General features: G+C 41.6%; 1 protein-coding gene and 1 long non-coding RNA gene across 2 annotated transcripts in view; one reads left to right on the top strand and one right to left on the bottom strand.

The window, feature by feature from the left end:
- Nucleotides 1–270: 270 nt before the first annotated feature.
- On the bottom strand, nt 271–717 carry LOC311059211. The gene is made up of 3 exons (XR_014602139.1): nt 658–717; nt 438–569; nt 271–352 (listed from the first exon to the last, which is right to left on the bottom strand). It is a non-coding gene; the product is annotated as an uncharacterized lncRNA (long non-coding RNA).
- Nucleotides 718–11,728: 11,011 nt separating this feature from the next.
- The window catches only part of slc30a6 (solute carrier family 30 member 6), a 57,373-nt gene continuing 43,645 nt past the window's right edge, over nt 11,729–25,456 (top strand). Inside the window, exons 1-3 of the mRNA XM_084076914.1 lie at nt 11,729–12,141; nt 13,565–13,611; nt 17,329–17,415. Of these exons, the coding sequence (XP_083933040.1) occupies nt 11,928–12,141; nt 13,565–13,611; nt 17,329–17,415 (348 nt within the window). The 5' untranslated portion in view covers nt 11,729–11,927. The remainder of the gene's footprint in view (nt 12,142–13,564; nt 13,612–17,328; nt 17,416–25,456) is intronic.

Genomic DNA, 25,456 nt, shown 5'->3' on the forward strand with positions numbered 1-25,456 from the left:
CTCTTCCTCCTCATCTGCCTTCCATTCACACTCCTCGTCTGTGGGTTCGTAGATTGCTTTGACACATTATAATAGGTGAAGAGCCTGTTCTGCCCGGAATCGGGTAAACCCCTCCAGCTTCTTTAATATGTATAGCATAATCTGTGAAGACGAGAAATGCAATGATCAATTGGTGATGCAGAACCTTCCTGACTGACAGTACTTCAGAATTACACGAGGTTAAAAACTATACATTTCTTCATGCTTCCATGATGCATACCTCAGGAAGCATTACATCCAGTACAAAGTCCATGTCTTCTAGCTGTCTGGACAGCTGTAGTGTGTCCCTTATGAGCCTGATCAACTCAGAGGTCTAATGGGGGGGAATATACATAATTAACTGACCACCAACAATGTATGTATACAGTAAGATTGTATCTTCTGAACATTAGAAATACCTCATCGTCTTTGAAAAGTGTAAACCTCTTGTGTTTCAAAGTCTGCCGGAGTTTGAGGTATCCCTGCTTATTGTAGTGGAGATGAACTCTGCTGGAGCGTTGCTGTCCTGACATCAGCATTGTGTGAAGAGCCTGAGAAAGCAGACGCAAATGAAACCAAAATAACACAATATGCAAAGTAACATGAATAACTTTACTTTTAAAAATGAGAATATTTTACCTTTATTTCTGGTCCTGTAACCACCCCAGCAAGCCCATGTCTGCTTAATGCAACGGTCACCCCAGCAAGCCCATGTCTGCTTAATGCAACGGTGCTGTAGTGAAATTGAATAATCACATAATTACCAACATATATTTAAAGCACACTGTCCAGAAAAAGCCTATAGAAAACGTATTGCTAACCTTACGAGTGGATGATCACAGCCACAACAAAAACTGTCCACTGGGCTGTTTGGTTCGATTCCAGCACAGTCAGTATGGAGCCACCCTTGGCACCTATGGCACTGGACCATTAGGGGGTTCTTGACTTCAGGATAGAAGGATCTAACAAGTCAAACATATGCACATTATTTATTCATTTTTTACTCAAGTGACATTTGCAAATTTCACAATTTGTCCCGTCACTAACCCGTTTTGGAAGATGCAGACATGAATGGAGGCTGCCATACAGTGAGGATCCTAAAAGTTAACATGAAACATAAGGGAACAGGTCATTATACATAAAATATTAATCTTCTCAAATAAGTGTGCCCAGGCAAAAATAATATACAATAATATTTTCAGAATAATGTTCCATGTTTCAAACTTGTCCAAGTTCAAAATGGCCAAATATTCATAAATGCATTTTGCCCTTCACATGCCTGGTCCATGTTGTCCTCTCCTACGTCCAGTGCTCCCACTTCCAGAACGTCTTCTCCCATGTCCAGGGGGTCCTCTCCTACGTCCAGTTCTCCAACGTCCAGTGCGTCCTCTGACCAATGGGCAAATTTCCTTCCACGGCTACATTAGAAAGACTGTTACATTAAGAGACTTGACAAAATCAAAATACATTGCATTTCATTTTTTAACTCCTTTACCCTCCGAGAGAGAAATTCTCCAACAGTAGCAGACACCACCACAGCCTTATCTTCGGAATGTCTACCTAAGAAATTAAGAGTCAACAGACATGCAAACATTCATTATGGACATGCAAGTCTTCAATATGAATGTGTACAGTACATTTTCAATTTGCATGTGTACATTTTCAACTCACAACAGTGAAGTCAAATGGATCGCCCATCACCAGGTGGAGAGCATACTGCAACACATTTCAACCATGTCATTTACATTTAATACCCAGTACATAAAACAGCTTTACATTTCAATTTGATTTACCATCAGCATGAAGACGCCACAACATGATCCATCCATTTGTTGGGGGATGTTCTGCAAGAACCAGAATGTTTAATGCATAATACACCTACAGTAGATGAATACAGTGTACATATACACAGTTTCTTTATTATTACCTTATTCTTTATGACAGTCCAACGCCCAGGCACCATTTTCATAGCCATTTTACTGCAAAATAAACAATGTAATTACCATTTGCAAGTACTTTAATTACATGACTTAAGCTGGATTGAGTCAAATGTATGACATCTTCGGCTGCATAACTGTAAGCCTTTAAAGTCATTTGATAGTTCAGTGCTTAAGAGTAAGTTAGAAATACAATTTCACATTTCATACATTTGACCCAGTCCAGATGACACTCTGCTGTAAAGCATGCAGAACACAAAGCAGTACTCCTGAAACTCCTGCAAAGAGCATGCACAGGAATTTCACCCACTTCTTTACACCTGTAAAGCAATACAACTCCTGGGAGAAAGCATGCACAGGCATTTCATCTGCTTTACACCTGTAAACCAATACAACTTCTGCAAGAGAGCATGCACAGGAATTTCACCCACTTCTTTACACCTGTAAAGCAATACAACTCCTGGGAGAAAGCATGCACAGGCATTTCATCTGCTTTACACCTGTAAACCAATACAACTTCTGCAAGAGAGCATGCACAGGAATTTCACCCACTTCTTTACACCTGTAAAGCAATACAACTCCTGGGAGAAAGCATGCACAGGCATTTCATCTGCTTTACACCTGTAAACCAATACAACTTCTGCAAGAGAGCATGCACAGGCATTTCACCAATTCTTTACACCTGTAAACCTGGAAAGCAATACAACTCATGCAAGAGAGAATGCACAGGCATTTCACCAATTCTTTATCTGAAATTTCGCAAAGCTGATCCTGATGAAGGTAGAATTCAGGCAACAGTACTCATGCAATGAAGCAATACAATTCATGCATGCAGCACCCATGCACCCATAGGACTCATAGAATGCAGTTGAGCCTTCTTAACAATGGAACAACCCCCTTTAATGTCCAACTTTTGAACTTGGGGCCAACTTTTGAACTTGGGGCCAACGTTTGAACTTGGGCCAAATATGCATTACAAATAACCTGAACAGTGTGAGATTTGCCTGACTGCCAAAGCCATGAGGGTCCTTAGAGTCTAAGAAGTTTAAGACTTTTTCTTTTGGTCTTATGACCTGAGAAACAGTGGTACAAAGAAGTTGCAAAAAGTAATTATTGCACATGTGTAACATCCAGTCCATTTTTTTCCAAAAGTAATTTTGAATAAATGAATACATTTGTCAATGATATGATCAAAAACAATATTGACACTGATCACAGAAGTATATATTTCTCTATATTTACACAGATCACAGAATTGTACACATTTCTCTATTAAACTAGTTGCAAAGCTATAAAGAGTACATTTATGTGACATGCAAAACGCCTTACACTGAGCATCCAGTGTCCTGGTTTCCATGTTGGGCAGAGGATGAGGTCTTTAGAAGATGCGTCATCCTATGAGGAGGGGAAAAAAATAAGTTTTAATGTATACATTGGTATTTAGAAGTCACAGAGCTTTCATTTATATAGATCAGATACGCATTTTTTATCATTTACCGGTAGGGACAGAAAGGGATCAGCATTAAGTGGTTCAGTCCATGTCGCCACCACATAGGCGTCCATGATGACCACATCCTTTCCCTGTAAATAAATACCACCCTTTAATATCTGTCCAAAAGATTATTTAAATAAATGATTTCTAAACAGAATCACAACTTACTTGACATTTGGCAATCTCGGATATAATGGTGAGACAGCAGTTGACAATCTGTAAGGTTGCATGAAGCATACGTTGGTTTAAGAAAAGAAGGATAATCATATCTTTGCCCCCTAACTTATGAGATCATGATACTCATCATGATACTCACCGTGGCTTCCACTTCCCTCTCCAACCCCAAAGTAATGAAATCTGAGCGCTGTAGGGTAAGGGCACCAACTTCCACTATGTGTTCTTCAGGAGAGCGTTGCCCATCCAGAACATAGTCAAGCTTAACAATCAAGGAAATACATTTAATACATTATGGTAGCAATGTCACAACATCATAGTCTGAAAGATTGTGTTTTTTCAGTCTTTGTACCAGTTTCTGCTGTCCCTCATGAACTGGAAAGTCCCAGCTATGTCTTCTTGCCTGGATGCGTTCCAGTGATGTAAGAGCCTGGCAGCCCTCGCCACATACTGACAGAACTAGAAGCAGGGGGGGGGGGGGGGTCAAAAAGGACTGCATCAACTAAAGGGAAAAGAGTCATGTCATATTAGATGAGAAAGCATGCCTAATACACTGCATCTGTAACCTGGTTCTGCATGGCATGACAGATCCATCAGTGAATCCTGTGGAGGCAGAGCCTGATCCATCTCCAACGATCCTTGGTCTTGTCCAGAGGACGCTGCCAGAGGGTCTTGGCCATCAGAGGATGCTGCCAGAGGGCAAACTGCACATTTAACATGAACGATTTATAATTTAGAAAGATAGGAAGGACATTTAACACAACAAATTTCTAATTAAAAGAGAAAAATAAGTACCCATGACTGCCTGGCTGTATTCATTGAATTGGACCGCTCTTCCAAATGTGTGCGTAATGTGTGCTGTGGTCTCCTTGTTCAGCCTGGAGTTTCTGTGATGCAACATATTTCGTAACATGAACATGTACGTTGCTGGTGCTGAGTTGTTGAGGAAATAATTAGCCTTTCTCATGTGAGAAAAAAACTGTTCAACAACTTGGGTGTTGAGAAGCCCAGCCAGCTGTGGCACCATACCCACACGTCGCAGAACATCTTTTGGATCCGTCGAATTTCTTTCGTGGAATTTGTCACTGAGAGCATAATGGTCTTTGGAGCCTGTGTATGGATGGCAGTCAACATCAGGAGGATTCTTCATTTCCGACAGCCAAGGAAGATTTACATGAAGTCTACCCTCTCCGGCATCTCTGATGTTTTCAATAGTTGGCTCCAACAGCAGCCCCTCATGTGGACTGAAGGGGATGCGCCCAGGTGCCCTCAAGTTGGTGTGCCTCGCCAAGCCTCTTGCAAAGTCATAGACGCAAACATTAGGCATGTGCTGCCATGATAGGAGAAGATCTGCATAGTCTCTTGGGCTTTCTCCCCTGAGAAGAACCTTTAAGCTGTATACAATGCCACATGGGCAAAGTATAGCTGCCCAGCCACCTGGAAAAATATTCACATAAATGAAATAGAAATGGAAAAAGAAAACGTGTATAAGTTAACATTTAATGTAAGAAATACCTGATGCACCCCAGATCTTTTGAAAGATTTTATCATAGCCCGCTCTCGACGACATCTCATTCTTCAGTCTTTGGATAAGATCATTTCTGGACCCAGCAGTGTCCAGGCCACACTCCTTGCACAGGTTTCTAATGACCCCAGCCTGGTTAATAAATGCATAGATTTTAAATGTAATGACATTTTCCTTTAAAATGTTCATGATTCTAAATCTGAACAAACATGCACAATATTCCATACCCGTTGATTCATGAGCTCGTCAACAAGACGAGACTCTGTCACACTTAGTTCTGCCTCTTCAACAGGAACTCTAGCTGTTGGAACCTTTTTAAATTCTGTGTTCAACACAACTGAGGACTTCCTGGTCTTTGGACCAATCCAAGGAGCCCAGGATTCGAAAGACGGTGGCACAGAGAAAGGATTCTCTTTATTACCTTGGAACAGAAAACAAAAAAATGTACGAGTGTATTATAAACTTTGGTCAATATTGATCTTTACAAAAAAGGTTTCTTACAGTTCAGTTTCTCACATCTCCATTTACCAGAGCAGTTAATTGATCTTCCTTCCCTAATAACAGTTGTTGAGAGTAAGTCAGCAAATCTGTTTTGTACTTACTAGAAAGAAACCCTCTAGCAATTGTATGCTTGGTAAGAGAATCCCAGAACTCTTCGACGTTCACGTCTCCCGTGTAGCTATCAGGTGGCATTTTCAGGTCACTTGCTACAAATAACAGACTTTTATCAATATTATGACCACCACCACACAGAACATTACAATCACAGAAATGCAAGGAAAACTTTCTGCATGTGAAAAAAACATAGCATTTAGGAAGGCAAGTTATGTGCAGTGACCTTATACCACAACGCCCCCCCCACCCGCCCCCCCATCTATGATTATGGGACAGCCAAAATGTTTATTACCTGACATGTTGAACACAGCTTTTTTGTGGAGATCCATTACAACGACTGGTGGATGGTCCCCGCAACGCACACAGTTGTAACTGTAGTCATGCCCGGAAAGTGCCTCAAAATGCAGGTAACCATGGTGGATTGAGTCGGCCAAGGGGAACTTTGATTCTGTGAGGTACTCCAGAGCAGAAATAGCACTGCCAATAGACTGGTTGGTCTGAAAGAGAAAGGCAACATCAAAGCATGTAGGGCATTCCCTCTGCTGTATAACCTGTATAGCCTACCTGTAATTTCATGAAGAAACAAAAAATAACCATTTTGTTGACCAAGTCGAACAAGAACTAAAATTAGAGTCTGGATAATTGCAGCAGAACATAAGGAAAAACGCTAACCTGCAGATTTGACCTCAAATAGAGACAGAAGTGTAGACCAAGAAGTATACTATCATTGAAATTATGTAGTCCATCCTCAAACTGTTGGTAGCGGTAGTACATACCACACATGGGACACGTTTTGCAGTATGTAGCTACATCTGAAAGATACATTTTATAGATTACTTCTTCAAATCAGATTTACATCAGTCTGCTGTGAAATGGTACAAATGCAGTCTGCTGTGAAATGATGAAAACTTACCTTCAATAATGCCATCAGTCGTGACAATTTTGGCTTTTGAGGTGATTCTAATGGGGTCACTCAGGGGTACTATTCCTGGACAGATGGAGCACTGGGACTCAGGAGGAATCAAGTGCTTCGGGTAATCGTCTTTGGTCATACTCTTCCGAAGTTCCTCAGGCAATACTGCTGGCAGCTTCTTTTGGTTGAATATATATTCCACCATCCTTTTCATCATCTCACCTTTGGGAGGGTAAATTTCTTCATCACTCCTGCTGTCCACAGCTGTAGTTACTTCTTCCTCAGTTTGCAACAAATCCTCAGTTGAATCCTCAGTTGATCTCACCCGCCTGAAGATGTCTGGATATTCCTGAAACAGGTGCCACTTTGCTAAGTATTTGTGAGAGCATGACCTGCGAGAATTGATGCAAGGGCAATGCCAGGTGTTCTCCTTCTCATTATAGACCACCATCACCCGTCCAAGACGACTGTAATAAGACACTGAAGGCTCATGGATAGAGACGCAATACTTCGGAGACATGAGGGTGGTACACACAGACAAAGGAGTTTGCTGTGCACTGGCAGCCTGTTTTCGTTGCATGCAGTCTCTCAACTTGTCAACCCCAAACCATCTCTGTGTCACCATTGCCTGTAAGGTGTCTTGATGCAACTCTGGGGCTGCAACAGTCACCTTACAGTAGTCAATTGAACGGAGGTGAACACATCTGAAACTGGTAAGACCACTTCTTAATGCCAACTCTTGATTCTGCTGACATCTGAGGGACTCGCAACGAATCTTGTGGTCTCCACCCCAGACCCTCTGTTGCACATGCAGAGGAACAGTGCAGCCATGCAGTGTCTTGAGAACAGCAAAAATGCCATTTTTGCTGTCTATGCACTCGCTTCTTAAGCAGGATGTTGCGGTGACGTCCTTGTCTACTGAATGTTTTCGTTCCAGATGTTTTTTCAGATTTTTTGCATTCAAGACCAGGCTACACTGGACACAGCGAACAAACTTAACCTTCGATCTTCTTACTTGCGACACCTTTTCCACTGAGGCTGGCAAAGATGGCTGGTGTGAGGATGGCACATGCAAGGACGAAGACTGTTGCTGAGAGGATGGCTCCAGAGAGGACAGCTGTAGAGAGGACGGCTGTGGAGAGGACGGCTCCAGAGAGGACTGTAGAGACGAGGGCAGCAGGGGACGCTTCAGTGGAGGTTCCACAGAGGTCGACTCCAAAGAGGACAGCTGTGGGGGACGCTTCAGAGAGGACGGATGCAGGGGAGACAGCTCCAGAGAGGACGGCTCCAGAGAGGACTGTAGAGACGAGGGCAGCAGGGGACGCTTCAGTGGAGGTTCCACAGAGGTCGACTCCAAAGAGGACAGCTGTGGGGGACGCTTCAGAGAGGACGGATGCAGGGGAGACAGCTCCAGAGAGGACGGCTCCAGAGAGGACTGTAGAGACGAGGGCAGCAGGGGACGCTTCAGTGGAGGTTCCACAGAGGTCGACTCCAAAGAGGACAGCTGTGGGGGACAATTCAGAGAGGACGGATGCAGGGGAGACAGCTCCAGAGAGGACGGCTCCAGAGAGGACTGTAGAGACGAGGGCAGCAGGGGACGCTTCAGTGGAGGTTCCACAGAGGTCGACTCCAAAGAGGACAGCTGTGGGGGACAATTCAGAGAGGACGGATGCAGGGGAGACAGCTCCAGAGAGGACGGCTCCAGAGAGGACTGTAGAGACGAGGGCAGCAGGGGACGCTTCAGTGGAGGTTCCACAGAGGTCGACTCCAGAGAGGACAGCTGTGGGGGACGCTTCAGAGAGGACGGATGCAGGGGAGACAGCTCCAGAGAGGACTGTAGAGACGAGGGCAGCAGGGGACGCTTCAGTGGAGGTTCCACAGAGGTCGACTCCAGAGAGGACGGCTCCAGGGGTCCCTTCAGAGAGGACACCTCTGGGGCTTCACATTTTATGACATGTTTGATGAAGTCATCTCGACGGAGATAAGTTGAAGTGCAGTATGCACAGTGGAAGTGTGTACTGGAGCGACACTTCAAACTACACTTGCAGATGACCAAATCTGAAAAAACAAAATGGTGCAACTAAATCATGATTCCGTAAAAGCTTGTCATACAACTTTCAGTTTTATTGTTCACATGCATATAGGATGAATAGCAAATGAGAGGACACACACACACTTCTACAAACCTTTATGAAGCACAGCTCTTTTGATGTGCCCCAAGAGATGCAACTTGCAAGCACTTTGCTTTGTAGGCTTAAAAAGATCGGTGGGGCAGAATGGGCAGTGATACTTCTGGCCACACTTCTCCAGCACTGGCTGTTCGCCAGATTTCAGAATTGTTATGTGTTTCTGGAAAGGAAATGAAAAAGACATGCTAAATCAATATTCAGGAGTATGTTAAAATCTGCTATATTTGACATAACTATCAATCTGAAAGTTTAACAATAGAATACCCACAGCATTTGTAAGACTACCAAAGACTAGCTAATACAGTATCATGAGTTTGCAGCAACTAATTAAAAGGGATATTTCACTTATTTTTTTTTAAATGGGTCATTGTATTGTCTAATTAGGCTTTTGGGAGCACCCAAGACAGTTCAAGTTGCTTGATTCAGTATTTTGATATTCTTTTTATCAGACACGCCCCCTTCCTTTACAAACCTATTGTAACTTCAAACTCCATTTTAACGATGAATCGGAAACACCCGTCCTTGGTTCTGGTGACTGACATTGTCCTTCTAATACGTTTTTTTCAATTACTTTTTCTCTCCGCCAGGAGACATTGTTTTCACTTTCCGTGAAACAAGCTAACATTGGTCAAGTGACACGTGACAATACGGTGAAATAGTGTGATCGGATTGGCTAGTGACGTATAGCGGCCTATAAATACATGTGTCACTTTGAAAGAGTCTGTGCCTCTTTCAAAGTGAGGTAAGACAGGAATAATCACAAAATGGCTGAGAAATGGCGGATACTGTAACAATTGGATAGGACACTTACACAGACAGGACAGATAGGACACTTACACAGACAGGACGGATAGGACACTTACATAGACAGGACGGATAGGACACTTATACAGACAGGACGGATAGGACACTTATACAGACAGGACGGATAGGACACTTATACAGACGGGACGGATAGGACACTTATACAGACAGGACGGATAGGACAGTTATACAGACGGATAGGACACTTGTGTCATGTTACTATGACACAGTAACATGTTCTATTTTTTGAACAGAGCCTTAATTCCCAACACAAGTCTGCTGGCGGAGACGTGTGCTCCGAGGAGCACTTTTTCTAGTTCCATTTTTTTTAAATAATATATCCCTTAAACTGTGTTTTGATGACTTAGTCAACTGTGGAATTTGACTACATGCTGTAGCTGTAATTAATAATAAAGACCATTATCATGACTACAATAGCCATTAGTTATCACTTCCATTAGCTAAAGATACTGTTGCGTGTACCAAATGGTAATTAAATACTCTGTTAATGGATTTGTACACCATTAGTTTGTTAACTATATTCATTAGTTAAATATGGGGTCAATTAAAGCTCTCAAACCAAAGAAAATACTGGTGCATATGGATCACTTAACAGGTTATTTAACTTTAAAAAAAAATGTTGGTCTATGTCTCTAGCTATTGTGCACCCCAAAATAAAAAACAATATTTAGATGTTATATTCATTTTATCAGACACCTATCTCCTATATAAACCATTGAACTTCAAATTTGAAGACATCCATGCTTGTGGTGACTGATATAATCCAATAATATGTAAGTGGGGCATGTTTATTTCAATACATAACATTTTGTTCAGTCCAACATGGTTCGAATTGGGTTTGAAGTTCAATGGGCTTATATAGGAGGGGGCATTTAAGCAACTTAAACTGTGTGGAATGCACACAAATGCAAGTAGATGTTATAAATATCCTCAAGTTTAAGTGTTACACTATTTAAAAAAGTTTGTCAATGTAATTTCTATGATCACGGTGCAAACTAACTAACATATATCCACACCCCATCTTCAGCTGTTTGTTTTGTTCAGTTCCTTTATTGACAACAAAACATTTTAGCCATGGTTCACAGGGCTAAATCTACTACTACTACGACAACTACAATCAAATGTCCAAGAGTCAAGAAGTTGACTCCAACAATTATGATTTGACCGACTAAATTAAATAACCCATTATATGTACTTTTGATATTGTTTGGGAGAGACGGAGAGACACACTTACTTCCATGTTGTTGCAGGGACAGGAAAGAGGGAGGTGCAGGCACGTGTCTTCCTATTATTAGCCTACGCCCACCCTTCATTTTACCTTTTATTTCGTAAATGTATTTAAAAAAAATAGGTTTATGCTAATAAATAGATTCAATGGATTACCTAGAGAAGACAGTTTGTCTAACTAGCTGGGTGCTGTTTACAGATACTCCACTTGCCCTAGAACACTTTTTAACTTTATTATTTATTTGTATATGTACAAATATTAATGATAAGGATCATTATTGTTATGAATTTAAATATCCACTGTAATCATGCCTTGGATAATGCTATGTTTTAACACATTGGGAGCGAAATGCTTTAATATAAAACAATAAAACAAACAACAGTTATTAATATATATGTCCAGTGTACTAATGCAAAACAATCATGAATGCAATCAGTTTTAACATTATTATTGCGAGTAAAATAATTAGATAAATACAGGGATGTTGTGAGGTTTTGTTTTGCTTTTTTATTTGCTATTTTGTGCACGCGCGCACGCAACCCTGTGCACGCGCGCGCGCACGTAAACTTGTGCATGCGCGCACGCACGTAAACTTGTGCACGCGCGCGCACGCATGCTTGCGCACGCGCTTGTGCACGCGCGACACAAAAAAAAAAAAAAACACTTCCGGTCCTCACGCAGCAGCGCTCACGTATCAACGCTCACGCACCAAGTCTCGTCTGCGTGGACGCAGCTGGGTGCTCCTCAATTCACTAGGTGGCTAGTCTCGCGTGGCCAGACTGTTGCCTCCCACAATTTACAAATGTTATAGCATTCAGAGATTGTGGAATAGTTTCCTCCGAGGTGGAAAGACTGGTGATGCGAGGTTAGTGGAATAGTATTCTGGTGACGCGAGACTACTAGGTGGCAGACTCGCACCGGAAGTTCGGCGAAATAACACTGGAGTCAATGAGAGAACGAACCCTTCCTTAAACAAGCTTCCTTGAAGTGAAGAGGGAAGTGAAGTGAAAGATGGCGATGGATGGACTGATGTCCACGTCCTCACAGGGACCGGCCTTCCACCACCACCACCACCACGATGATGTGGGGGACTATTACCCCAGGAAGCTGGGGCCCAAGCCCGACGTGGTGCCGTCCGGCGTGACGGAGAGGAAGCTCGGCCTCGGCCCGCTGGACAACCAGCCTGACATGGTGTCTGTGGACGTGCTGAACCTGCACGACTCAGGTTTGTTTATGTTAGCATGCTAACGGCTAGCTGTGCCTGCCTTTCAATGTTATGTTAGCATGCTAACGGCTAACTGTGCCCGGCTTTCAATGTTATGTTAGCATGCTAACGGCTAGCTGTGCCTGGCTTTCAATGTTGTGTTGTTAGCATGCTAGCTAAGTGGCTAACTGGACCTGGCTTTCAATGTTATGTTAGCATGCTAGCTTAGTGGCTAACTGTACCTGCTTTCAATGTTATTATGTTAGCATGCTAGCTAGCGGCTAACTATACCTGCTTTGGGTGACATTCAGTGGTGGAAGAAGAGCTCTCATTTTTATTTATATTTGAATTAACTACAAATATTAGTATAAATATATTATATATAATAAATAGTAAAAGTATCAACACCACAATGTAGAAACACCCTGTTACAAGTAAACGTCCTGTAAATGGAAAATAATAATAACTGCCAGATAATTGTAGCAGAGGAGTAAGAAGTACAATATTTGCCTCTGAGATGTAGTATAGAGTTAAAGGTAGGGTAAGTGATGTTTTTTGGTTAAAACAAAAAGTATTTTGTTAAAAGGTTAAAATACTATATTCTGATAGTAATCATTGCTATAGAGTGTTTGTTCAGTAACAGGAGTCTCCCCATCTCTCCAGCTCTTTAATAAACAGAAAATACATTTTTTGGTAGGTGTCAAAATCTCAGCCAATCAGGAGAAAGTACCCATTTTTAAGCTTAATTTGTATAGTGTTCCAGTTCCAATTTTGCATGCTCATTTCTTAGTGTCATCACTTCCAATTTCACTTGTTTAATCTGTATCCTGATTGAGTTCTCTGTCCTGGTTGGATAAAATTGGAAATGAAACTGAAACGAAAATGCATTTGCTGTTTAATAAAGAGGTGGAGAGACAAGGAGACTCCTAATACTGAACAAACACTCTATAGCAATGAGTACTATCAGAATATAGAGCTATTTAACAATTATTTTAACCAACGCAAATCACTTACCCTACCTTTTAAGTAAAACAAGGACATACTCATAAAGTAAAAGTACCTTAAAATTGGACTTTAGCACTTGATTAACTTGACTAAATATCGTCTCTGTCGGGGGGGAAATCTCATGTCCAAAACTGTTAAATTTCAGGATTAAAAAACAGCAACAAAAGTAGCAGATCTATAAACTCCAATTGGGCCGTGTTCCAAGCTTGTAGTTCTGCTATTTTGGATACTTTTGTGTGATGCTGTAGTATGATCAATTATAGAGTATTAATTTATGAAAAAAACACAAAGTTAGAATATGGAGATGAGGGGTTTCTGATATATTTTACTTTCCACCGCTGCACATTGTAGAAGTCTATCTATACTAAGAGTCTGTGGCTGTGCTGCTGTTGTTGTTGTTGTTGTTGAGTGATATTGATAGTTGTGTATTCCTCCACAGAGGTTCCCATGCACAGGAAGAAACAAGAACAGGACACCTATGTTCTGGTAAGTGTGCAGACAGCGTTTTCACCTGCAATTAAAGACGTTTCCAAGACGTTGATTAATAATATTAATAATACACATCATCTGTGTAGCAATTTTAGTTCCACCACAAACTCACACATGACAAGATAAACATTCTGAATGGATCCAAGTTTATTTACTGTTGTTGCAGTGTTTGAATATTCAGTTGCTGACAGAAAATAGAGTTGGATTTCAAGCCGTTCCGGTCTGTAGCAAAACTATCGTATTGATGCTGTCTGTCTGTCTCTGCATGTCTGTCACTCTGTCAAATCAAAACACGACATGCGACTTCATGAACCAGATATCCTATTTGTCAACTATGTGTCATATTTGTGCAATTTGGTGGTCAAATGTCAAGGTCGGCAATGAGCCACCAAGCTAATGTTGCTCGATGACCAATATTAGAGAAATATAATATAGAAGAAACATCACCAGGAGAGAGGCACAGTAGGAAAGCTGAGAGCAAGAGCATGTGGGATAGACAGGCGGTATGGAAGTTGAGAGGGAGACAGTGTAGGAGAGACAGGCGGTATGGAAGTTGAGAGGGAGACAGTGTAGGAGAGACAGGCGGTATGGAAGTTGAGAGGGAGACAGTGTAGGAGAGACAGGCGGTATGGAAGTTGAGAGGGAGACAGTGTAGGAGAGACAGGCGGTATGGAAGTTGAGAGGGAGACAGTGTAGGAGAGACAGACAGTAGGAAAGCTGAGAGAGACACATGGTAGGAAAGCTGAGAGGGAGACGTTGCAGGAGAGACGCATGGTAGGACAGCTGAAAGGGAGATGATGTAGAGGCTCAAAATTGCTCCCAAAATGTAGCTAATCTGCAACCTCAAAATACAATTGAGAGCATTTGTGTGAGTGCAAATAATTCTGGTTCAACCAAAATGGGACGTGGTGGCGTGAACAAAAACAAGTGCTTCTCTTGCCCCACCATCCGCAAAATACAAACGTGCCTTCATTGCCTTGTGAGCTCAGCTGACTGTAGGCCCTCTGGTGCTGCATATCGTCTCTATCGGGTGGAACCCTCATATGACCAAAACTGTTACTTTTCAGGATTCAAATTCTACGTAGTGTAGTATGATCAAGTTGGGCGTTAATTTCCGGGGGAAAAAGCACTAGAACCTCTTATCTCCAATAAGAGGTTTCTGCCCGACAAGCAACGATATGTAGTAGCCTGGAGGGAGTTTATTCTCATTGCCAAGACGGAGTAGAGATGTCGCTGAGGGCTGTATTCTTTTTCAAGTTAAACAAGTTTAAGTCCACTGCAGAGAGGAGAAGCTGCTCGCTCCAAGTGTGAGCACCGGTGTGTCTCCAGGCCACTGTTTCCCGAACAGTGGGTCGGGACCCATATGTGGGTCGTGGGCAAGCTCACGCGACATGTTGTGAGCTTGTAGATCTGCTATTTTCACTAGTTTGGGTCCCGGGGAGACTCTGGTTGGGTTTGGGTCTTGAGCTGAGAAGTTTGGAAACCACTGCTCTAGGCCAGTGGTTCTCAAACCTTTTCGTGTCAAGGACCCCTAAATTAATATATATATATATTTGACCGCGGACGCCCATCTGAAAATGTTTTGTGCCAGGGACCCCCAGAAGAGAAGATTTATGTAAAAAAGAAAAAAAATGTATATCTGCTATTTTTAAATGGCCAACATATGTAAATGGTGGGGACCCCCTGGAACCCCATCAAGGACCCCTGGGATCCCTGGACCCCACTTTGAGAACCACTGCTGAGAGTGAGACAGTGTAGGCTAGACAGACAGTTGGACACTGGTCATGTAGTCGATGGGTTTTCAACTGGTGGTCCGTGGACCACTGGTGGTCCGTGAAGGTATTGCATGTGGTCCCTAATGTAGGAGAGTGAAGATTTGTATTATATTTTATTGACCACTAGTTGAGAAACAGTATGATCATTAGTAGGAAATGTGCCCATATCAATCGCATGTGCTTGCTGATACATATGTTGCAATGAATCAGCTAACATGAGTTTAATATGGAAGGTTAAGAGAACAGAATAAGGGCAACCATGGGAAAGGAATGGATCGGTGGTTCTCAATCTTTTCTGAGCTCTGGACCACTAGCATATCTTAGTTAAATAATGACTGTTAAGGGCGTGATTTAATTCACCTCGAATTAACAAATTAAATTAAGCCCTTAACAGTCATTATTTAATTTCAAGCTTTTCCCCCCTCACCACGCCCATATCCCCCCTCCCAACACAACAGTGGTCCCCAGGTTGATTCTCAGTCAGGGTGGTGGTCCCTGGTTCATAATCAGTTGAAAACCCATGATGTAGTTGTTTAAAAAGAACTCAATTTAAATGTAAGTGAATTTTGTCGCTGTGCACATCCTAGTTACAGGTCCATTTGGTTCCATTTTAATTGTTCAACTTGAACTCTTGAATGAATGTTCAACATTCAAGAGTTCAAGTAACGGGAGTTTACTGTAGTGTGCATGATGTGAAGAACTAAATAGAAAATGAACTTCACAACTGTGTGTGTGTTAGCTATGAGTAATACGCTGTTGCTTAGAATTCTGGGTTTAATACACAGACAACCTTCAATATTCACAAAAGGAAAAGGACACTAGAGGAGGAGCAGTTAACTACTAATTTATCATGTTTTCAGTCATTAAAGGGATTAAGGGGATCCTTAGTCAAGGTGAGCCCTGTATAGACCAATTATTTGTTTACAAACATTGAGACTGGACGCACAGGTGACTGCTTCATGTAATCAATTCCCAACAGATCCCCAAACCTGCTGTTTTGGGGTGAGCTTGTTTCAGTTCATTCAACCTCCTCTGTGTGTAGGCTAGTGGGGTGCGCCCTGGCGACACATATATATACTTCATCGCGCAACGGTATAGTGCACCGAGAACAGCTGACATACAAGCTCACAACCGCGTCACGGATGCGACCGCTGTGAGCTTGGAGATCTGCTATTCTCGGCTGTTCTCTGCGCGCGACACCTTCGCGGGACGGAGCATAAATTAGTCTTGACGGGCTGCAGCTGCGCGAGCCAAGCAGGTTCTGATGCCATGATCATAGAGCGCTCCCTCCGTTCCTATGACAGCCACTGGAGGTGGAGTTTTGAGGACAACTGCTTTGAATTGTTATTATTGTTTACACACAACAGAAACCAAGGATTATATATTTCAAGAGCGAGAGATCACAGTAAAAATCCTAAGCATTCTTCCTCCACACTGGGAGAAAAACAGCATCTGAAAGTGTGATGGGATGCATTTTTACACGTGAGACTGTGACCACTTTTACATTGCATCTTATGAGCGGTGGGGTTCTTTTGCTGCCGACCTGCGTGCGCATACTGTTTCGTATCAGTGTGACGTCGTCTGTTAAGGCGTCTATACATTGTATTCAGATTTATGTGGTTTAAAGATTTTGTCACATGCTTATAAGGCAGCTGTCACCACATTGCAGGCAGTGACATTCTTGTATTTAGATCTATTTAGTAAATATTGATAATAGAAATAAAATAAAGACAACTGAAAAATCAGGGTAAAAAACAGGAGGAATAAAGAATTCCATACTCTGATGTATGGAGTCAAGTTGTGAAGGGTGAGTGTTATACAGAAATACGCCACTAGATGGCGGAGCAGATTAAGGTTTGTTTTTTGGACAAAGAAATGTGAGCATTCTATTGTGATGTCTTTGTTTATGAATGTGAATGTGATTATTGTTTCTGTACAGGGAACCATCCACCCCTTCAGGCGGACACACAGGTCCCTGTTTGGAAAAGTGTCCCAGGAATTCAGGCTGGTGGCCTCAGATAGACGGGTAAGCTGTGTGTGTGTGTGTGTGTGTGTGTGTGTGTGTGTGAACTGAGAGCTATAATAAACAAATTCTCGACTGTTCCTGTCTGTGTTCAACTATTTTCAACCTGGTGTGTATATATACACTTATAGGCTTAAGTGGTTAACACAATGCTGTAGTGCAGGGGTTCTCAACCTTTTCAGGCCTCGACCCCCAAAATAATGATATTATTTCTTGCGACCCCCCGCGTGCACGCGCGCGGTCCCGTCCGCGCGCGCGAAGGTTATTTGATTATAGTAGGTTGTTTGATAATTGTTTATTATCAAAACATTTTTGCAAAAAGTGGGGTAAATTGAGTAAATTAACTGATTAAACATGAATTAATGATAACATTAAAAAAAAAATGTGTTAAAAAAAACAAATGTTTTTTTCTTTCTTTTTTTTTTCAAATTCACCAAAAAATCCTTTCTAAATACACCGGCGATACGTGCACGCCACTCAGACAACAAACATTCCGATCGGGGCGGAGTGTCTGTCCAGCAGCCCAGTGTAAAAACACCATGTTTCGCCATGTGAACGGTACGGCTCACTTACCTTTTCACCTCGCCACAGACCTCGCCTTATGATCGTGTGTTCAGCTGTTTGTAGACACACAGGGTAGTTGTGTGAGTGGCCCAGAGAAGAAATTTTCAATCGGCGACATTCCATTTTGCAGTAGTAGCAGTTTCTAAACAGCGTTTCTAAACAGCGTTCCATGGCGAAGAAACACAAAGGCGAGAAAATGCAGTTTTAGAGGGGGACTTAAATAGGAAGCAGGCAGAAGCGAAAATCTTCGATTGACGTCATTTCCGTATCCGGTGGTGTTACTAATGAAATGTGTCACTACGAGAGATGATGGACGGTGAGCTCTTTATTAAATCAAAGTCATTTTCAAAATGACGTTTTTTACGTTCTTGGCAGAATTGGTAATTGGAAATAATTACGTTTTTTACGTTCTTGGCAGGGTATGAGTTAAAAACTGGTTCCGGAAACTGTTCCAAATGTGATGCAACCGATTCCGGCTCCCCAATGTTGGATCCGGTTCCTCCGGATACCAACCCTAGCCGCACACTATAGCTCCCTTAGAGTAACTTTATTTAGTGAACAAGCACAGAGTGACGTTCTGAACCAATGCTCTTCAGGCGAAGATCATCGGCTCGAAACGTGACTCCCGTGCTTGTTTGCGGTCCTGCCTTTGTACCTTTTAATCTCAAGTTCACATCGGGGCCACAGCGCCTGCCTTCAAGTTCACGTCGGGGCCACAGCGCCTGCCTTCACGAGGGTTTTTGGAAGGGTATTGCAATGTAATCCACTTGGCCTGCTGCCCTGTAGTTTCACAGGGAGGCAGGGGGTCACGGAACACCCATGGTTTGGATTAGACCGACATCCAGCTTATAACACCAAACAACCCTACAGTATCATTGACATCCGTATGTATTGATTGATTGATTGAATACTTTACTAACATTTTGCAAAAGAAAAGGCACGGTGACACAGATTTATACAAAAGAATGCTAAAAGGATGACCCAAATAAGTCCTCAGGGCTCGTTTCCATTGAGGTGTTCCCTGTGTATTCAATTCATCGAGGGGGTGTCATTTCCGGTGACGAGTTTCAACTTTTTACCAGTTACAATTTGCAGCAACCTCTAGGTGCTAGAGCAGCCCTGGTTCAGAGCGTTAGTGAGTTCTCTCTAACGCCCTGCCAGGCGCTCGGCTCTGCTTATACTAATATGTCCGCCAGATGGAAATTATTTTATTTACTCCACTCTATAGAGACTCTACACCAGATAAATTAATGACGTCTATCTATTAGGCCTATTATAGCTTTTAAAAAGCACAAAATCTCGGCATGCGTGCGTTTGTAGTATTACTATTACGTCATTTTCCATCAGGCACAAATTTGCCGACTACTACACGTGTATTGCCGGCAAGGGGTCCTTCCACTTCAAAACAACAGTGGGCCAGTGGACGCAAAGACAACTAATAAAATAAGGGAGGAATAAAATATTGCCGTGGGAGTGATTTAGTGAAGTTCTTAACCCTGCCGACGACGAGTCAAGTGCTGGATATGTCTTATGAAAAGTTGCGATGTGAGAAAGTGATGGAATGACGGAGGGCTTGCTGTTACCATGGATATGTATATGTATACGGTCACTACATCTGTGATCGCGACAGTGGTGACTGGTGAGTGACATTGTTTGTACAAGTACGTATCCATATAGAATCCCATTGCCTACTACAGTACAGTTAGTAAATAGTAACAATGTTAGTCCGTAGGTAAGCGCTCCACGGAAAAAGGGGAAGAAAAAAAGATGGAGGGACGTCCTAATCATTCGTTAAACAATTGATTTAATGTCAGAGAATTAATCATTATTTTACATGCGGTCAGTGAGGATCTATGAATAGGATCATATAATTAATGCGGTTGGATGACGGGTGGATAATGACCGTACACGTGGATTAGGGTGATGAAAAGGCCCATCCGCGCATCTCTAGTAAGTGCTCTTTTAGAGCGGTTTTGAAAGGGGATAAGGAGTCACACTTGTATATGACTGTTGGTAGGGCATTCTGCCGGCATAGCAGTAGAACGAATTTATACCCCACTTTGTGCCGAAACTGGGTTCATTGAGGCTCGGATCGTTGCTGTCGGGCAGAAACCTCAACTTCTTTTTTTTTCATAAATCAACGCCCTACTAGCTCGAAACTGCTTTGAGCTTGTAGATCTGCTACTTTTGCCATGTTTTTTTTTATTTTAATCATGACAACTTTCCGTTTTGGGACATACGATATTATTCAGTAAGTCATACTCACAAAGTGTCTCAGATCATACATGCTATTGTTGATGTGTGTTGAACATGTTAGCCCTATATGCCCAAAATAGAGCCACCAGGTTGTGGACAATAACATGACAATGTTATACAGACTAGTATATGTATGTGCTGAGGTTGTGTATCGCTGTGTGCATAACTGCTGTCCGGAGCAGTATTATAGTTAACTAAAACTAAGACTAAAGCTAAAACTAAAAGTCAAGATATAATTTAGTTATTAGTTAACAGAAAATAAAATGAATACAAAAACATCTCAAAGTAAAAAAAAAAGAAAAACTCAAATAAACTGATGCCATGCATCTTTCATCCAACCGTGTTCTTGTTTTTTAAATAATCTTTCCTCAATATATTTTTTTTAAAAGATATTTTTTGGGGCTTTTATGCCTTTATTTGGACAGGACAGTAGGCTGACAGGAAATGGGAAGAGAGATGGGAGGGGAGACATACAGCAAAGGTCGTCGGGAACGGGAGTGGAACCCGCGACACGCTGTCAAGCTGGATTACCAGCATATAGGGATGCAAATTATCGATCAATTCATTAATTGATAATTGATAACTTTATCAACCGATTAACCGGTTAACTGATAAGTGGCGTTTTTTGTAAATCTGAGAATCTTAATTTCAGATTTAAAAAAAAATCCTAAAAAAAAGTGCTTAGGAGCCGAGATACAGCCTTTTTCAGTAAGTTAAACAAGAAGTTAATGGAGCAGAAAATCTTCAAATCATCATATCTTGGGTTCTGAACATTTAAAAAAAGAAAAAAAAAAAAAAGTTTAATTTTTTCAATTAATTGTTAATTGTTTGATTTAATCGGATAATTTCTTAATCGATTAATTCGATTAATCGATTAATTGTTAACATCCCTACCAGCATATGTGGTATGCGCCTGGACCGCTAGGCCAGCGGACACCCCATCTTTCCTCAATATTTAACAAACTAAATAAAAACTAGTAAATTCCTCAAACTTAAACTAACGACTCATAAAACCAACTGAAACTAAACTGAAATCAAACGACCAAGCAAACCTAAAACTCATCCCATGCTGTCAGTGGATCAGTATGAAAAGCTTTAACATGTAAATGGGGGGTTTATGACGCTGCGGTAGGACTGTTAGTATACATTACAGTCTCTCTGGTTAATGTCAGGGATTAGTAAGATCTCCTGTGTGGGTGGGAGGGTGGGTGGGCGTGTGTGTGTGTGTACACACATTAAGGACGTATTCCTGGTTACTGTGGGCTGTGTGTCCACAGATAGCAGACTCGGCTCAGGGTTCAATCCCCTCTTTAGGAATTATGTGAGCGCTTCCATCTGGTCGTTGGTTGGTAGACCATTCAAGTGGACCGGGCTGTTCCTGACCGTGCACTGACCGGTTCATCACTCGGTTAAAGCGTCTGTGTTGGTGTTTAAGCCGTCTTGGAGTGGGTCAACATTACTTAACCACATGAACCCTAGCAATCCTCTTCTGGGTTTGGGGTGTAGAGGGGGGAAAAAAAGTGCGGACCAAGTACTGTATAGAGCCCTGGGGGATCCTGGTCAACGAAACAGGGTTTAAGCTGTTGAGAGTAGGGCTAGGCGATATGACTTCAAATCACTGATGTCAAGCTTTTGCCTCGATTGCCTCGGTGGTCTAGGTCAATCCAAAATGGGGATGGGCATCGGTCAGGCTGTAAAAAGGTTTAAATAATTGAATAAAAAGATAAGATAATTTCAACTTTGTGTTTTTTTTTCGTAAACACGTCTACCATACCAGCCCTGACTAAAAAGGATAGGTCATTTTGTATTTTAAAACAATATATGGACTACAGATGGTTAATACCCTACTTGATCATACAACTGTCGCACAACAAAAAAAAGATAATTGTGAAAATAGCCGATCTACAACGGCGTCACAATGCAAGGCGTTGTGAGCTCGTCGATTGACTATTTTCACTATTTATAAAAAACAGTGTTAATAAAAAAGGAACTGTTTTGGACATGCAAGGATTTCCATCCGGCAGCGGCGATATGATAATTCAGTGTGTACGTGGTGTGTGTGCAGTTTGAGTTTATTTAGGGTGAGCAGAGATGGAAACCTCCTTCAGCTCTGTTAGCAGCGGCTGTGCATCCATTATGTAAGCATAGAGGACACACAGCAGGTTTATTTTGAGAAGAGACACAAAGCTCTGTCTGTCTGCAGCAAATATACACATATTATACATTAGGGCTGCAACCATCCCTTATCATCCTAGACATTATTCTGTCTATTGCTTTTTTGATTCGTCAAATAATCGTGAAACTTGTGTGTATGTATGTATATATGTATATACACTGCTCAAAATAATTAAGGGAACGCTTTGATCCCTTAATTCTTTTGAGCAGTTTTCGTTAGCATTATGTACACAGTTCATGAAAAAACTCAAAATAATTAAGGGATCAAAGTGTTCCCTACATTTCCTTGAGCAGTATATATATATATATATATATATATATATATATGTGTATATGTATATGTATATGTGTGTGTGTGTGTGTGTGTGTGTGTGTGTGTGTGTGTGTGTGTATGTATTGTATATATAATTGAATTGATTAACCACCCTATTTTATATATCGCACAGTGGTCTTGTGCAATATGGTGAAAATAGCTGATGTACAAGCTCACAATGCTTTGCGCATTAGTATTTCCCCTACGATGAAGTTGTGACTGTGGCGCAGAGGACCTCAGGTGCATTGCGAGAGCGAATTCTTTTAAAATTATATATGTATTTTTTACCGAAAATATTACGTTGCTTGTCGTTGACAGTGTCGCGGTGGCTATGTACAACCATGAAGAGCAACTAAAGTCCTTGTCTCCTTAATGTCTGTCTTGTCTATCAGTCCCCCCCCCTGCTACAAACAACCTGACAGCTTTCTTTTTGTGATACACGCTGAGGAAGGCTTGCCGCCAAAACCCGTCTGTGAAAATATCAGATCTACAAGCTCGCAACGCATTGCATCCACAAGTGCTGTGGGCTCCTCACTCTGTTAGCATGCAGTAGCAGCCTGATTCGGTGGTAGTAGCCCACAGTGTGGATTGGAAAGCTCTGCGAGATCGTTATGGATCATACAGGTTTCACAAATGTTTCCATGCACATTCCAATCGAATGATTACATTTGTGGTAACTGTAAATCATGCACCGGTGCTTTCTTCTTGACAAAACGAACAAATCTACCTGTTGTAACTTGATTTAACCCATTCAATCCGGGAACATCATTTTAAGATTTCTTTCGCTATTTGAAAATGGCGGATATACAAGCTCATAGCCCGCACCATGAGCTTGTAGATCTGCTATTTTTGAAAACTCTTGAAAAGTCACAGGCAAAGTCACAGGCACAACACCAGAGGGAGCGCCTCCGATCTGGTACCCCCCTGGAACAAAATATTTTGAGATGGGGGTCCGCGGCCAAATACATACTGTAGCTAAATGTATGTTGCTATGTCAGTGGTGCTCCAACATTTTCATGTCAAGGACCCCCAAAAGTATATGTATTTTGCCGCGGACCCCCATCTCAAAATATTTTCGTCCAGGGACCCCCCAGAAGCAAATATTGGAGTTAAAAATGTTCGCTTTAAAAATATATATATATATATTCAAAGAAAAATAGCAGATCTACAAGCTCATAGTGCCACGCTATGAGCTTGTGTATCGGCTATTTTTGAATAGCCAAAGAAATCTAAAATGGTTTCCGGTCTTAATGGATTAAGTAAAAAAGTAAAGAAATAGTGACTATGCTATATGCAGTCTGTCGCTCACTGATGAACATGAATAGGATTTAGGTCAACAACAGAACAGGGCATTGAGTTCATATGTGCGTATATGTGTGTACGCTTGCTTGTATTGGTTTAGTAGTGGTTTGAATGTATATATTTTTATAAGCGTTTGTAACTCAAATCTTTGCTTCTGGGGATTCTACAAATGTCTTCTAAATCTTTTTTTTTTACACTTATGTTGCTGTAATAGCAGTGGTTCTCAAACTTTTTTCATGTGAAGGACCCCCAAAATGATATGTATTTGTCCCCGGAACCTCCCCTCCCATCCCAAAATATTTTGTTCCAGGGACTCCCAGAAGCAAAGATTTGAGTTCAGTATATATATTCAAAGATTTGCACACATTTTTACAATCAAAAATAGCTATACAGGTCTGTCGCTCACTGGTGGACATAGAATAGGATTTAGATATCAGGTCAACAACAGAACAGGACATTGAGTTCATATGTACGTACGCTTGAGTTAAGTACGTGTGTGTGTGTGTGTGTGTGTGTGTGTGTGTGTGTGTGTGTGTGTGTGTGTGTGTGTGTGTGTGTGTGTTTGCTTGCTTGTATTACTACTCTTGTGAGAGCCACATATTCCCACAAGTATAGAAGAATTTGAGAAATAGACATTGCGAGGACGATTCTCTTGTCTTCACATGAGAAATGGTTGTTTTATGGTTCAATTTTCTTTTTTTTTAATTAGGCTTACAGGAAAATATTTAGATTAAACGTAACCTTTTGGGGGTTGGGGTTAAAGTTATGCCTGATTTCTATACTTACAGTAGTTGCGTGCTAGTGTTGCACACCAAAAATAGTAAATCTACAAGCTGATCTAGTTTGTCGATTGGCTATGTTCGGTCTGTTGTGATTAGACTGACCTTTGATCTGCTTGACCCAGTACATACATTAGACTAACCTTTATCTGCTTGACCCAGAACATACATTAGACTGACCTTTATGTAAGCAGCACATACTGATACATTTAACGGCATGGCAATCAACTGCGTTATCAGATAGACCAGTGGTTCTCAACCTGTTGGGGTCTGGGGTTCCCCAATCCCACATGACTTTGCTGGCGGGTCCCCAGATGACAGTGAATTGACAATTTAAGGACTTTTAAGACCTTTTTAATACCAAAAAAGACCTACAGTATCAAAAGTAAGCAACAAACTATACTATTAAAACTGGTCAGACATTGGCCAAATTGTCAAATACTATAGAATAGAGCACCGAAGTCTGACGTAATTTACACATCCTACCTGGGTCGCGTTTTTTTCCCCCCGTTCTCAATTCCCATAGACGTGTTTAATATCGCGTCAAATAAGAACTGTGTTCCAAAAATAAACAAACCCCGGCGATTTTACTCTTATGGATATGAAGCATCAACTGACGGTGAGAAAACGCTAATGTTACTTCCGCCAAATTAGT

The sequence above is a fragment of the Gymnoscopelus microlampas genome, assembly GCF_963454915.1.
Source record: "Gymnoscopelus microlampas genome assembly, chromosome: 13".
NCBI lineage: Eukaryota > Metazoa > Chordata > Actinopteri > Myctophiformes > Myctophidae > Gymnoscopelus > Gymnoscopelus microlampas.